Below are 15645 nucleotides of genomic sequence, written 5' to 3' on the forward strand. Positions count from 1 at the left end.
GGCTTGTGGGCTTCTGATATCATGACCTTTTTACTCTTCGAATGTTTATTCATACATTTGCTGATTTAAACTTTTAAAATTAAAGACTGTTATGAGCTGAATTCAAGGTCCCCTTTGAAATACTATGTTGAAGTTCTAACCCCCAGTACCTCTGCCCCACTGCTCAGGGGATATTCTTAGGTCAACTGCCCCTCAACCCTCAGCCATACATGACTCAGAACAGGTCACAGGACATCCTGAACTGGTGAGGGAGGCCACGGAAGTTCTGGTTATGAGTCTCACCCCCTGTTCCTTCAGGCCTCCACTCTCTTTCTTAATATCATCTAGACTAATCCTTTAGGTGTGCTGTCTACTTCCTGCCAGCATCAGCTTATGGTGGTTTGTTACAGCAGCAAAAGGAAACTAATACAGGTGAAGGGTTAGTCCCTGCTGGCCCTGGATTCATTCTTTGGGCTGTAAAATCATCATTCTGGCTCAAGTACAAGCAGGGGGAGAATTAGGGCAAAAAGGGGGTGGGGTGGGAGGGGCATAAGAGCTTGACTTGGCACTTTGCCCAAAGCCATCTGTGGCCACTTCTGTTCCCTTTTCTGACCTTCTTGCTCCCTCAACAGAGCTGCTTGCCCTCTAGCCCTCAGGCTCCATAATTTCTTGTACAAACTTCCTTGGAAGGCAGAAAAGAAAAAACTATGACTGCAGAAGTTTAAAGGATTCCAATAGGTTCAGGGCCTGTGGGGAAGACAGAGGGTTATTTATGAAAGGGATAAATGCTCAGGCCAGCAAGAGATAACCTGTGGCCCTCAGGCTCTGTAGCTTCTGCCTGATTTCAGGAGAAGGGATCTCCAAGCCAACTCTGGGACCCTGCTTCTCAAATACGTCCTGTGTTTGCACTGGGGTGCCAATCCACTGATTTCCTCAATAAAAGAATGACTGTAACACCTGACACTTCCTGATCATTTATTACATGATGGGTGAAGATCTAAGAACTCTGAGTAGGGGTGGAGTCAATCCTCACCACGTCCATATGTGGGAGGTGCCATTACAATTGCCCTCGTTTCAGATGAGGAAGCCAAGGCTCAGGGACCCTCAGCCATCCACCAAGTCAGGTGGGGCAGGTGGCTGAGGGGAGGCTGCCTCAGAGGCCAGGCTCTCAGCATACTGAGCAGCCCTGGAAGGCTGGGGTGCAAGGACACCCAGTGCCTGACCCAGGGGACTCAATAAAATTATTTTTGTTTTGAAAGAAAAATAAAGACTCGTTTTATTTTCCACCTAAATATTTTTGTTTTCTTGATTGGGCCCTTGGGCAAAGCAAGGGCCTGTCCTTGGCCGTGAGTCTGGGCTTACCTGGCTGTGGAGAGGAGTGGTGGGGAGGACAGGGAGGCATGCTGGGCCTGGCCATCCTGCCCACACTCGGCTGCGGCCTGTGAAGGCTCGGCTGCAGCCTTGATGAATGTGGCCTGGTACAGGGAAGTGAGTTTATATCCTTTAGAAGGAAAATGGGTCTGAGTCCATTATCTCCGTGTCTAAAGATCCTGTGGTTCTAACACTTTAGGGTCCTGGGGAGGGTTTCACTTTGCAGCCCTTGGTGGGAAGGAACAGAGAAGAAGGAAACCTTTGAGACTTGAAAACAGCCACCAATTGCAGATTTTTCTTTCAAGTGTCATCTCAGAGACACACGCACTTCATAAACATTTAGTGCTCACAACAACTCTTTTCGGTTTCTGCATTACCCCCTTTTACAGGTAAGTAAACTAGGGCACAGAGTCACACCTTTAGGAGGACAGACCTAGGATTCTAACCAGCCATGTCCAATTCCACAGCCCAGGACCTCAGCTACCACTGACTCCATGTCTTTAAAAAGTTCCACTTTCAAGGCAAGAGAAAGTGAGGGGTGATGAAGAAACAGATAGAAGCCTCCAGGCAATGAGAGTCCCTCTATTGCACTTCCAGCCCTTCCACTCTCCTCTTACGATCACAATATTGGATAAATGATGCTCACCACAGAAAAATCGGTGTGAGAACAACACATGTTCTTTTGCTGTCAGGCTGGGCTCCCTTAGGCTCTTGTATCTGATTTATTTATAATCTGATTTGGAAATGAAAAGGCAAAGTAGTCCTTGGGGACCATGTGGCCCACATGCTCGAAGTTCTAAGATTGCGTCAGCCTGCAGCTCTTAGTCTGGGCACAGATGCCAGCTGAGCCACCATCTGCTTGGCTCTCTTTGGTCTCTTCAGAGCAAAGCCTGGTTTGAGTGTGGGTGCTCCTTTGCTCTCCTTCTACATGGATGCCATGAAACATCATGTTCTTATCCAGCTGAGCAGTCAGGCCAAAGAAAGGGTACATTCCCACAGCGCTGGTGAGGCTGGCAGCCATGCCCAGCCCTGATATGTCACCGCAGCTTCCTCACTACATGTGAGTAACTGGACTGTCATCTACCAGAGTCAGTCTAGAACCCTGCCATGCATAGGGACGGCACATAGATGAGTGGGTTTCAGACAATGGCAGGCTTACAGAGTGCTTACCAAACACACTTGCCCACTTCACTTCTTTGTTCTTAGGTGTGACATGAGATGGAAACATTTTTGGAACAAAAATTATGTTCAAACAAGAGAGATGCTTTGAATGCCTGAGTCAGAATTGCCTACAAAATCTCACACATATACACAAACTCCCAAATGCACAGACACGTGCCCGCACACATGTACACACACACACACACACTCCCTTGGGTGTGATACATGCGTGCTGTGACAGGCAGGAATATTGACAGTGTTGAGGTCTCCTCATATCCTGTCTAATAAAAAAGAAAATCCTCTTTTATGCTTTTGTTTCTTTTATTAGTTGTGAGGGTTAGAGGAATTCTGATTGGCAAAGAAAGGTTCGTGTTGGTATATCTGATAAAAGTGACCTTTAGTCAATGAGTGCTTCATGTTTTTCTGACGGGCTGTACAGACAGAGTCTGTCTGGACAGCAAGTGGCATTTTTTTCTATGCAAGGTGACATTTATGCCTTGAACCTTTCCATTTGGCAGGTGCCAGGAAGCTGACAGAAGAGAATGTTAAACCAGTTATGAAATGACTCTCCTCTCACTACAAACACCAGGGGCAGGGAGAGAAGTTGATTAATTACAAAATATGCTTTGAGGACTCACTCTGTGCTATGGACTATGCTGGGCCCAGGGATAAAGAGGCCACAGATCAGATGTGCTCCCTAGTCTCACAGGGATTATGAGCCAGCAGGGGAGTTGAACATTAGCCGGAGTTCAAATGTGATGAGTCATGGAGGAGACGGGCTACCGGTGCCTATGACAGGGGACCTCCAGTAGGGAAGGGTCTTAGAGAAGGCTTCTCAGAGAAGGAAGTTTAAGCAGAGACTTGACGAGGCAGCAAGCCTAGCTAGGTGAGGAGCAGGTAGAGCTTCCAGCAGAGAGAAGGCGTGAGGCAACAACAGCACTGGGGAGGAAAGAGGCTGGCATGTGAGCAAACAGAAAGATGTCAAGGTGGCAGCGGACAGCAAAGTGCGGAAAACTTGGAGAGGAATGCAGGGGTGGTAGGTACATGTTGAGTCTGGAAGAATACAGTGAGTATTTTGTACTTTATCTGAAGAAGCATGGGTGTCCTCAGAGGCTGAAAACCATGGCAGTGACGTGCTCATCACTTGGCTGTGGAGGGGCTGAAAGACTGTGGCCCAGGAGTGGAGACAGAGAGCCCGGTCAGAGGCTGTCACAATGGTCCAGGCAAGAGGCAAGGGTACCTTTAATTAGTGTAGAGTAGGTAGGATTTCGTGATGGATTTGATGGGGTATGTGGGATAAGAAAGAGGAAGAAATCTGGATGCCTCCCAGGAGGACAGTGGGGTCATTTACTGGAACAGGGGCCATGGGGGAGAAGCAGAGAGGGGGTGGAGCCTGAGCTTGGGGTGGGGCACACTGGACTTGAGTCACCTGTGAAACAGCCAAGAGGAGAAGTCAAGAAGGCAGACTGGCAACTCCGAGGGTTCTAGAAAGAGATACACATTCAGAAGCCTCTGCCACAGGAGCTAAGTGAAGCTGTGGGTGGTGCAACTCCAGGGGGAGCAGAGGGCCTCGGAGGGAGCCCTGTGCCCCCACAACTCCAGCTGTTGCTGGCCAAGAGCTGCAGAGTAGTCAGCTGAGGGGACAAGAGGAAAAGCAGGAGAGTATGGTGCTATTAAAGATATGAAAGGAATTGCGTTTCAGGAAGGAAGGGTTGGACAACTGTGCTGAATGCTGCTAAGGGTTATTTTTCCAAGAAAACCTGTCTCTGTCACTCTCCTGATTACAAATCTCACCAGTGCCTCCAAGAAAGAGTCTAAGGTCCTTAAGATGGAATCCCAGGCCTCTCATGTGCTTCCGCCAGTCTGCCTGCCCAGACTCCTCTCCCCAGCTGCCCCCTACCGATGAAGTCTGTGCTGCTTGTGGCCCCTGGCGACACTGACAAGTGGGTACCATCTGCTTTCCCTGCATTCCTCCCCCCGTATTGCAGCTTTTGTCTGGAGGTGTGCCCCACTCCCACCCTTTCAGTCCATGTGGTTCTGAGTCACCAGGGCAGCCCTTGGCATGGGGCATGCAACCAGGTCAACACTAATCAAGTGCTTCACCCTCTCCTGACAGGGACTGGGGAGAGGAGGGGACAGGGGAGGTGATTTAAGATGGTCCCATCAGAGTGAATTTCCTGGAAGTTCTGGGACCAAGGCTCATCTTCCTTTCCAGTGGCTCACAATCGCACAGACATGGCCCCAAGAGTGCTGGCAGCACTGAGAACACGGCTAACATGTGAAGGAGAGCAGAGCTGAGACAGGGAGGCTGGCACCAGGGACATGCTTTGAGTCTTTCCTGTAAGCCAGGCCAGAAGCCAAAATGCACTTGGAATTTTGAGCTCTGGGAACCAGTGAATGAACTCTGTTTTTCGTTTTTACATAAGAGCCAGGTTCCCTGTCACTTGCGACAGGATCCATGAATCCTAACTTCTATACGTGCTATTTCTGTAACTGAGGATGTTTCCCTGCTTCTCTGACTGGAGCATTTACCTGTGCTTCTCAGTGCAGTCTTCTCTGACTCCTGTGAGCATTCATCCCCGTGGCCTCTCATACAGCCTGGCACTACCCGCCCACCGGGGTTTACACACCTGCTTCCCCAACAGCCTCAGTCCAGGGATCATGTCTTACTTCTCTATCTCTGATGCCTCACAAAGTATTTGGTGTATAAGAGTCACTTATCAAATGGTTTCCGAGAGACTCTCTGAATGAACAAATGAAATATAAGCAAGAGGCTCAATATCAAGATATTAGAAGACAAAGAAGAAAGGGAAATAAAGGTCAAATGAGTGCTTAAGCCAATGAAAAATTAAGTGCATCACCTCCAGTACTGGCCAAGTACACTTTCAAAATGTCATTATTTTAAATTATGGAAATGGCTTCTCGAAAACAAAAAAAATAAATAAAGCATGTCCCCTGCTCCCAGATGGGATAAATTCATTTAGCTGTGTTACAGCAGAATAACTTCATACAATCTGGTATTCGAAACTCATGAGGTCGGGTTGACTGATTTTTCCATAATTACTTTAAACGTTTACCATCTACAAAACTTCACCCCAAACCTGGACAGTCAGTCTTTGGCACCTGAATGAGTAGGCTCCCCCACTCAGGCCCTGAACCGGCTTCAGTGCTACACCGGGTTATCATCAATGTTTATGGAAGACATCCAGAGCAAGCCATAGTTACCACGGAAACAGGCACGCTAAAGGAAAGGATGGCTGTCATACACAAGATGAGGACTGTGTATAGGAAGCATCGACTAGCCAAGAGACAACATGAGATATTCCCAGTTAAGAATGGTCATTTATATTCAGGTGTTGAAAACTGTCCAAGCTGTCCAAACACCCAACAAGGAAACATGCAGAAGCCTGTTCATCCTGGCCACCAATGTGGCTTTTGATCCAGATGAAACTGTTATTAAGGCCTGACTGACATAGGCTGTTTCCGTTTCTGTAAAGAAGTGTTTTTCAAATTAAGTTGAATTTAGCTTCTAATTGAATAGGAGAGACACTTCTAAACCTAAATGTTGTGAAGAAACCTTTTCCCTTTCAGTGCTCGCCATCTCCCTCACACACTCCCACATATGAGTATATGCCTATACACATAATGTACATTCATGGGCCAGAACAAAACCCACTGAAATATGCAGAAGGTAGAGTTCAGAGAAGCACATGCCTCATGTATTGTCCTACTCGGTTTGCGCCTTGGGTTTGAAATGCTTATTAAGGAAATTCGACAAAGACTATTTTTAGTGATAAATCTCTAAAGATCCAACCACTAGATTCAAAATTAGAGCAGGCTTAGGTATATCACTTTGTTCATCTAGTGGCAATGGGCATTTTATCTGCTTTTCCTGTGAAACCTAGGATGGATCATGGCTCTTTGTTCCTCTGTCAGTGATCAGTTGTAGAACTTTATCCCAACTGAGAGTATTATTGAGGGCTTCCCTGGTGGTCCAGCAGTTAAGAATCTGCCAGCCAATGCAGGCAACACTGGTTCAATCCTGGTTTGGGAAGATTCCACGTGTCGTGGAACAACTAAGCTCATAAACCACAACTACGGAAGCCTGTGCTCTAGAGCCCAAGAGCTGCAACAACTGAAGGACCACACACCCTAGAGCCTGTGCTCTGCAACAAGAGAAGCCACCACAATGGGAAACCCAGGCATCGCCACTGAAGAGTAGCCCCTGCTTGTTGCAACTAGAGAAAGCTCGCATGTAGCAAAGAAAACCCAGCAAAGCCAGAAATAAATAAATAAAAGGTAAAAAAGGAAAATATTCACGGAAGACCAGGACTCAGAATACAGGAAACTCAGTGCAAAGTCCAAATGAGATTTAAAAAAATGAAAGCACAGGAGAGCTCTGCAGGATCACCCTGCTGGTCGGTACCTTATCTGATTTTCCTCATCGTCCACCAGGAAGAACCAGCGAAACTTCACAACCAGGGGGCTGCAGTTGGTGATCATGACGTAGCGGATCACCTCAGTGTCATTCAGGATACAGCCAAAATCCAGCTCCATGGTCTCAAAGGTGAGGTTGGGGTAATTCACTTCTCCACGCAGGTGCAGGGTGTCCACTTGAGGGTGCTCCACATACTTGATGGCTAAAACTTCTTCGGCCACCCAGTTGTTCAGATCATTTTTGTAGGAAGGGTCAAATCTGACCAGCAGGTCTTTTACTTCACCGACCTCCAGTTTAACAGGCTACAAAAAAGATAATGGGGAATTACCAACCTCTACACTATGCATTTCCAACCTGATATATGAAATAGGACAACCAAAGTTATTTACATATATTTATGTGCACACACATACATATACATACATACAGACACACACAATAGTAAGAAACACATACATACACACATATATGTAAATATATATATATACACACACACACTTAATCCATAACTATGCATCCACAGTTTACATAAACAGCTGACATACTGATGGCAATATCTACATATATCCATCTCTATCTCAATCTCTATGCACACACATATTTTTCAATAGTTGAAAATGAAAGCAAGGAAAATTTGGAGAAAAATGATTTGAAAGAAGAGATTTTGATAAACGTGAGATTCTAAGGATTGAGGAGTTGTGAAAGGAACGTCTGCAATGAATAGCTATTATAAAATATTCTGAAAATCATATAAAAACTGAAAATAAATTAGATTGCAAAACGGTCTTCCTAGATAAGTGGGAAATGTTCTTTGCTTAAGAAAATTTTTAAAAAGGCTTTCTAAAGAACTGGGGGAGGGGCCCCCTAGACGCTGACCCAGAAAGGGATGGATTAGGTAATTTAATTTCTTTTCTAACGTCTGCAATTCTAACACTTCGCACAGTGTTATTCACTTTCCGCTGTTTTCTATTCAACTTAAAATGACACTCCAGAGCTGTACAGAGTTTGTTCGGGAGATTGTGTTTGTTCTCGTCTCTGATTCAAATCCCCATGTGTTCCTTGATACCAAGGCCACAGAAACACCTTCCCAAAGAAAGCCTGGCCCTGAGTTCGCTTTTTTAGGAATCCCTTAATCCCCACATTTAATCGGCATGAAAGCCACCTCCTGGTTTTGTAGAAAGTGCCCTGAGGAAGTCAGGAAAAATACAGCACAGGAACAAATCTGTTTACAGAGCACTTTCCTCTCCACTGAGTTTTAAGGTTCAGGTATTTAACCACGTACTTCACTGACATGATCAGATGGCTTCAGAGGATAAAGCCAATTACCCGACTGAAGAGTCAGAGAGAGGGTAGTGACTCCCCAGTTGGCTAATCTCCTCTGAGAGCCTTGCCAGCCACTTGGCACAGGTGGCTTGGCACAGTTTAGAAGCCATTCTTGTAGACCATGGCACCTGCAGCACTAGACACTGTGATGCTGAGTATTTAAATACAAAAGCACCAAGAAGAAGTCACAAACTTATCCAAAATTTCACCAGGTATTATTTCTCAGAGATCATATTTGGTAAAACATTAGTCCAGACATGACGAATGGATAAATAAAATTTTACAAAAATGGAATTAGACTAATTTATTTTTAAAAAATCATGTTTGCACTTTAAAAAATAGGAAAAATTCTTATTTAAGAGATATTAATTGTAAGATCATGGACTCTGGAGCCAGACTACTTGGGTTCAAATTCTGGCTCTGTCAGTTAGTCACGCTGTGAACTTGGGTGAAGCTTCTTGCCTTTCCTAGACTTTAGGTTCTCCATCTGTAAGACAGGAGCAGTAATAGTACCTAACTCTTTTCTAAGAGGATGAAATGAGTTAACGTATTGGTGATATGTTCAGAGCAGTGCCTAGCACATAGTGTAGGGTATATAAATGTCAGTTATTACATGTCAGTGAACATCAACATTTTAGGAATCAGTGAACTAAAATGTACTGGAAAGGGTGAATTTAACTCAGAAGACCATTGTATCTACTACTGTGGGCAAGAATCCCTTAGAAGAAATGGAGTAACCCTCATAGTCAACAAGAGAGTCCCTAATGCAGTACTTGGATGCAATCTCAGAAACAACAGAATGATCTCCATTCGTTTCCAAGGCAAACTATTTAATATCACAGTAATCCAAGTCTATGCCCCAACCAATAATGCTGAAGAAGCTGAAGTTGAACGGTTCTATGAAGTCCTACAAGACCTTCTAGAACTAACACCCAAAAAAGATGTCCCTTTCATTATAGAGGACTGGAATGCAAAAGTAGGAAGTCAAGAGATACCTGGAGTAACAGGCAAATTTGGCCTTGGGGTACAGAATGAAGCAGGGCAAAGGCTAATAGAGTTCTGCCAAAACAATGCACTGGTCATAGCAAACACCCTCTCCCAATAACACAAGAGAAGACTCTATACATGGACATCACCAAAAGGTCAATACCAAGACCAGACTGATTATATTCTTTGCAGCCAAAGATGGAGAAGCTCAATACAGTCAGCGAAAACACGACTGGGAGCTGACTGTGGCTCAGATCATGAATCCCTTATTGCCAAATTCAGACTTAAATTGAAGAAAGTAGGGAAAACCACTAGACCATTCAGGTATGACCTAAATCAAATCCCTTACAATTATACAGTGGAAGTGAGAAATAGATTCAAGGGATTAGATCTGATAGACAGACTATCTGAAGAACTATGGATGGAGGTTTGTGATATTGTACAGGAGGCAGGGATCAAGACCATACCCAAGAAAAAGAAAAGCAAAAAGGCAAAATGGTTGTCTGAGGAGGCCTTACAAATAACTGGGAAAAGAAGAAAAGTTAAAGGTTAGGAGAAAAGGAAAGATATAGCCATTTGAATGCAGAGTTCCAAAGAATAGCAAGGAGAGATAAGAAAGCCTTCCTCAGCGACCAATGCAAAGAAATAGAGGAAAACAACAGAATGGGAAAGACTAGAGATCTCTTCAAGAAAATTAGAGATACCAAGCAAGGGAACATTTCATGCAAAGTGAGAAAGTGAAGTTGCTCAGTCATGTCCAACTCTTTGCAACCCCATGGATTGTAGCCTACCAAGCTCCTCCATCCATGGAATTTTCCAGGCAAGAGTACTGGAGTGGGTTGCCATTTCCTTCTCCAGGGGATCTTCCTGACCGAGGGATCGAACCCAAGACTCCTGCATTGCAAGCAGAAGCTTTACCATCTGAGCCACCAGGGAAGCCCCAAAAGGAATTTGAAAAGAGAGGCCCCTTGCAATGCCATTGTTGCCACAATGCCGTGACTCGGATTCGAACCGAGGTTGCTTCGGCCACAATACCAAGTACTAACCACTATACAATCATGGCGAGCTACCGGAGACCTGTGCGACCCTGTGGACTATACAGTCCTTGGAATTCTCCAGGCCAGAATACTGGAGTGGGTAGCCTTTCCCTTCTTCAGGGGATCTTCCCAACCCAGGGATCGAACCCAGGTCTCCTACATTGCAGGCAGATTCTTTACCAGCTGAGCCACAAGGGAAGTCCTCTTCATGCAAAGATGGGCTCAATAAAGGACAGAAATGGTATGGACCTAACAGAAGCAGAAGATATTAAGAAGAGGTGGCAAGAACACACAGAAGAACTATATAAAAAAGATCTTTATGACCCAGATAACTATGATGGTGTGATCACTCACCTAGAGCCAGACATCCTGGAGTGTGAAGTCAAGTGGCCCTTAGGAAGCATCACTACGAACAAAGCTAGTGGAGGTGATGGAATTCCAGTTGAGCGATTTCAAGTCCGAAAAGATGATGCTGTGAAAGTACTGCACTCAATATGCCAGCAAATTCGGAAAACTCAGCAGTGACCACAGGATGGGAAAGGGTCAGTTTTCATTCCAATCCCAAAGAAAGGCAATGCCAAAGAATGCTCAAACGACCACATAATTGCACTCATCTCACACACTAGCAAAGTAATGCTCAAAATTCTCTAAGCCAGGCTTCAGCAATACATGAACCGTGAACTGTCAGATGTTCAAACTGGATTTAGAAAAGGCAGAGGAACCAGGGATCAAACTGCCAACATCTGTTGGATTATAGAAAAAGTAAGAGAGTTCCAGAAAAACATCTATTTCTGCTTTATTGACTATGCCAATGCATTTGACTATGTGGATCACAACAAATTGTGGAAAATTCTTCAAGGGATGGGAATACCAGACCACTTTATCTGCCTCCTGAGAAATCTGTATGCGGGTCAAGAAGCAACAGTGAGAACTTGACATGAAACAACAGACTGGTTCCAAATCGGGAAAGGAGTACATCAAGGCTATGTATTGTCACCCTGCTTATTTAACTTATATGCAGAGTACATCATGTGTAATGCCAGGCTGGATGAAGCACAAGCTGGAATCAAGCTCTCCGGGAGAAATATTAATAACCTCAGATATGCAGATGACACCACCCTTATGGCAGAAAATGAAGAAGAACTAAAGAGCCTCTTGATGAAAGTGAAAGAGGAGAGTGAAAAAGCTGGCTTAAAGCTCAACATTCAGAAAACTAAGATCATGGCATCCGGCTCCATCACTTCATGGCAAATAGATGGGGAAACAATGGAAACAATGAGAGACTTTATTTTCTTGGGCTCCAAAATCACTGCAGATGGTGACTGCAGCCATGAAATTAAAATATGCTTGCTCCTGGAAGAAAAGCTATGACCAATCTAGACAGCATATTAAAAAGCAGGGACATTACTTTGCTGACAAAGGTCCATCTAGTCAAAGCTATGGTTTTTCCAATAGTCTTGTATGGATGTGAGAGCTGGACTATAAAGACAGCTGAGCGCCAAAGAATTGATGCTTTTGAATTGTGGTGTTGGAGAAGACTCTTGAGAGCCCCTTGGACTGCAAGGAGATCAAACCAGTCCATCCTAAAGGAAATCAGTCCTGAATGTTCATTGGAAGGACTGACACTGAAGCTGAAACTCCAATACTTTGGCCACCTGATGCAAAGAGCTGACTCATTGGAAAAGACCCTGATGCTGGGAAAGACTGAAGATGGGAGGAGAAGGGGATGACAGAGGATAGGATGGTGGGACGGCATCACCAACTCAACAGATATGAGTCTGAGTAAGTTCCAGGAGTTCGCGATGGACAGGGAGGTCTGGCGTGCTGCCATCCATGGGGTCGCAAAGAGCCGGACACGACTGAGCGACTGAACTGAAATGACTATCATCCTTTTATGATCAACAGAATTGATCAGAAAGTGTGGAGAAGTCTAAGGTAAGTCTAAAATCTTCCCTTGGTGGGTCTCCTCTTTAAAAGCCATAGAATTCTTTGGTCAATCGTAAGACTGGTAATTTCACTAAGATGTATCTACCTGTTGAATATTCTACATCATTTTGTTACAGGACAAAGTGTGGCCTTATTTTTTTTTTTAATCTTAAAAAAATATTTCATTTTTATATTTGAACAGACAGGACAATGAAAACCATGTTATCCTTGCGCCCATCTCCCCTCCTGTAACTCAAGTGAACTCTTTCCCTCCCCTGAGGCGATTATGATTACACAAGTGTTTTATTTGTCCTTGTATGAACATAAAGATATTACATTAATATAAAATCACATTCACATATGTATTCCTTTATTTTTTACATATATGATAGCTATGCACTCCTGTTCTGCATGTTGCTTTTTCCACTGGGGGATAACTCATCAGTGCATACAGAGCTGCCTCACTCTTTTTCAATAGCTGCATTTTATTCCAGCATAAAATTCTGCCATCATTTTTTAAGCAATTTCCTATTGACAGATATTGACTCCCAGTCTTTCGTTCTTATAATCAATGTTGCAATTAATATCCTCTTTGGCCACCTCATGAGAAGAGTTGACTCATTGGAAAAGACCCTGATGCTGGGAGGGATTGGGGGCAGGAGGAGGAGGGGACGACAGAGGATGAGATGGCTGGATGGCATCACTGACTCGATGGACATGAGTTTGAGTAAACTCCGGGAGTTGGTGATGGACAGGGAGGCCTGGCTGCTGCGATTCATGGGGTCACAAAGAGTCGGACATGACTGAGCGGCTGAACTGAACTGAACTGATACATATTATCTCGTATATTGTGTCTATGTCTATAAGATAAATTCCTAGGAGTAGAATGAAGAGGTCAGAGGGTATAGGCATTTAAAATATTGATAACGAGAGCTATACTGTCTTCCACTGTATACTCCCCAACACAGTGCCTGTTTCTACATGCCCCCCAACATAGAGAATTATCCAATTTTTGCTCTTTACCAGTCTGACAGGAAAAAAATGTTGTTTCATAGTAATTTTAACTTGCATTGCTTCTAACATGAGTGAAGTGGGACATACTTTCATATATTTAAGAGCTTTTTTCTTTTTGTAAACTCTGTTCATTTATTTTGCCTGTTTTTCTACTGGGTTGTTGGTACTTTTCCTGTTGATTTGTAGAAGTTATTTTTAAAATTATATGTATGCTTTTATTAAAAGTTACATGTGCAAGTAATATAAAAGGTCAAACTGTACTAAATGATTTATTACAAGAAACAGTAGCTCCTGACCCACTCTGCCATTCCAACAGTCCCAAGGCCACCATTTCTCAATTCCGGTAGCAGGATGGGTCTATGGAAGAGCTTTTTTGGTCAGAGAGGGGATGACCAGGTGTTGCACACAACTCAGATACCAGGGATTACTCTGAGGTATCCACACTGACACAGGACACATTAAATTCCCAGAACACTTTGATGAGTTTCCCTGCGGAAGAGCATTTATCTTTACGTCTTGGGATGAAAGCCCGCTGCCCACGTCTTCTGAGTGGAGTTGGTCAGGACAGCTGGCTGGCGCACACAGGGTCCCTTGTGTTCACAGCTGGTGCCTCTCAGCCCAGGCCACCTGAGCTAAAGGACTCACACTGCCTTGCCTCACTGGAGAATTTCCTGTGCTTTACGTCTTTGTCTTTTTGACTACCCACTCCCCTCCTCATTCTATCTTATAGAATTTGTTTAAATCTCTCATTAATTGGTTACACCCACTGTCTTCTCCTTTCATTTTATTGTTCTGGGTGGCTTTCCTTTTGAACATTTCTACTTTTATCTTATTAAGATTTCAGGAGGGACAAGATGGGGTCTGACCCAAGACAGAGAAAACTGCTCGTGCCTGAATTTTCATTTTCTCATCCAACTGTCTTCCTCTGCTCTTCAGTTCACTCTTCGTCTCCTCTTTGAACACTTGTATCTTGTCCTTGAGCTCTTTTTAAAGACAGGTTATATCGTCTGTCATTTCTCTGAGACTGTAGAAAACTCCCTGTTTGTACTTTGTGTTTTTCTTCTTTGCACAGGTTCCCTCGCAGGAGGTTTTCATCTGCCTCTTGCTTATAATCATCTTCTCCTTTTATTTTTCTGTTCAGAGACCTTAGCTGTTTCCGCCCTCCCAGCAGTCATGCTTGAATGAGACCCTAAAGAATCAGTGAGGAAGGAAGGGCAGGGGAGGGTGGTGGTGCAGTACTGTCTGCAATACCCTCTCATCCAGTGGCTCATCCCCCATCTCCCACAAACACTTGTCCCCCCGAGCATGTCTCCATGCCTCAGTCATCTCCACTCCTGTTCCATAGCAAACATCCTTCAGTCACAGGCGCCCTCCACTCGGCCTGCCCTTCCTGCCTCCTCTATCATTTCTCCATCAGCTGTCCCCCTGAGAGACTGAACACCATGGGGTGTGGGGCTGCTCTCTCCTCAGTCCTCTTCCCTCTGCAGCAGCCCCTGCTGCAGGGCCCAGTCATTCCCTCTGGTGTCCTCACGTCTAGCCAAGGATGGATGATCCTGTGGGATTGTTCAGGGAACACCGCATCCAGCTCCAGGCCGGGGGCCAGGGGAGCTCACAGCCTCCTCCTGTGGCCCGGTTCCCATTTCTCAGTATCTGGAGACAGGCTGGCTGGTTCAGGGCCTGAGCTTTGAGTTTTGGTCAAATTTGAGGGACATTAAGATCTTTCCTCTTATTGCTGGGAAGTCACCGTTTTCTAAAGATCAGTTTCATCATCACAGGCAGGAAAGGAAGGATCAAAATAATGAGTGAGAAATTCTTTCATCATTAATAATAGCTTTCCTACCAACTGATACTGAAATTTGACTCATTTTAGATTTTTCCTCTCTGTTTCCAAGATTCTTTACATTTTTTTTTCTGGACTGAAATTTGGCAGTGCACTGATACTATTCTCTTCCTTTATCACACACAGGGCTCCCTGCTGGGAGTTAGGAAATCCTCCATCTAGTTACCTCAGGAGTTGAGGGCAGTGGGGATTTATCAGTTTCGCAGATAAAGAAGGGTCCACCTGTTGAGAGCAACACGTTCACAGGCAGCGTGGAAATGTTCTTTATGGCCAAGGGCTGGTATTCAGGTTCTAGGATAGTGTTAGGTTTCTGCAAAAAAAAAAAAAGAAAAAAGAGGAAACAAACCACAGTAAGCCTTTAGCAACAAAGGTCTGATATTCACTGTTAACAGCTGATTTAGCATTCTCTCTGTTTATATCTATGGATGTATGGATTTATATTATCTCCATCTATCCAACCATCTATCTAAATATAGGTAATATATATCTATATATTATATAGATTCACATCTCAGTGGTCTTCCATACATTAACAATGATTTATCTAAATCTCTACAAGGGATTAATAT

At 44.4% G+C, this 15645-nt stretch overlaps 1 protein-coding gene across 1 annotated transcript in view; it reads right to left on the reverse strand.

Annotated features, from left to right (window-relative positions):
• Nucleotides 1-15645, reverse strand: part of HYDIN (HYDIN axonemal central pair apparatus protein) — a 356564-nt gene that overhangs the window by 132305 nt on the left and 208614 nt on the right. The window contains 2 exon segments of the mRNA XM_043435789.1: nt 6938-7251; nt 15243-15386. Of these exon segments, the coding sequence (XP_043291724.1) occupies nt 6938-7251; nt 15243-15386 (458 nt within the window).

This window comes from Cervus canadensis, chromosome 18 (genome assembly GCF_019320065.1).
Source record: "Cervus canadensis isolate Bull #8, Minnesota chromosome 18, ASM1932006v1, whole genome shotgun sequence".
Classification (NCBI taxonomy): domain Eukaryota; kingdom Metazoa; phylum Chordata; class Mammalia; order Artiodactyla; family Cervidae; genus Cervus; species Cervus canadensis.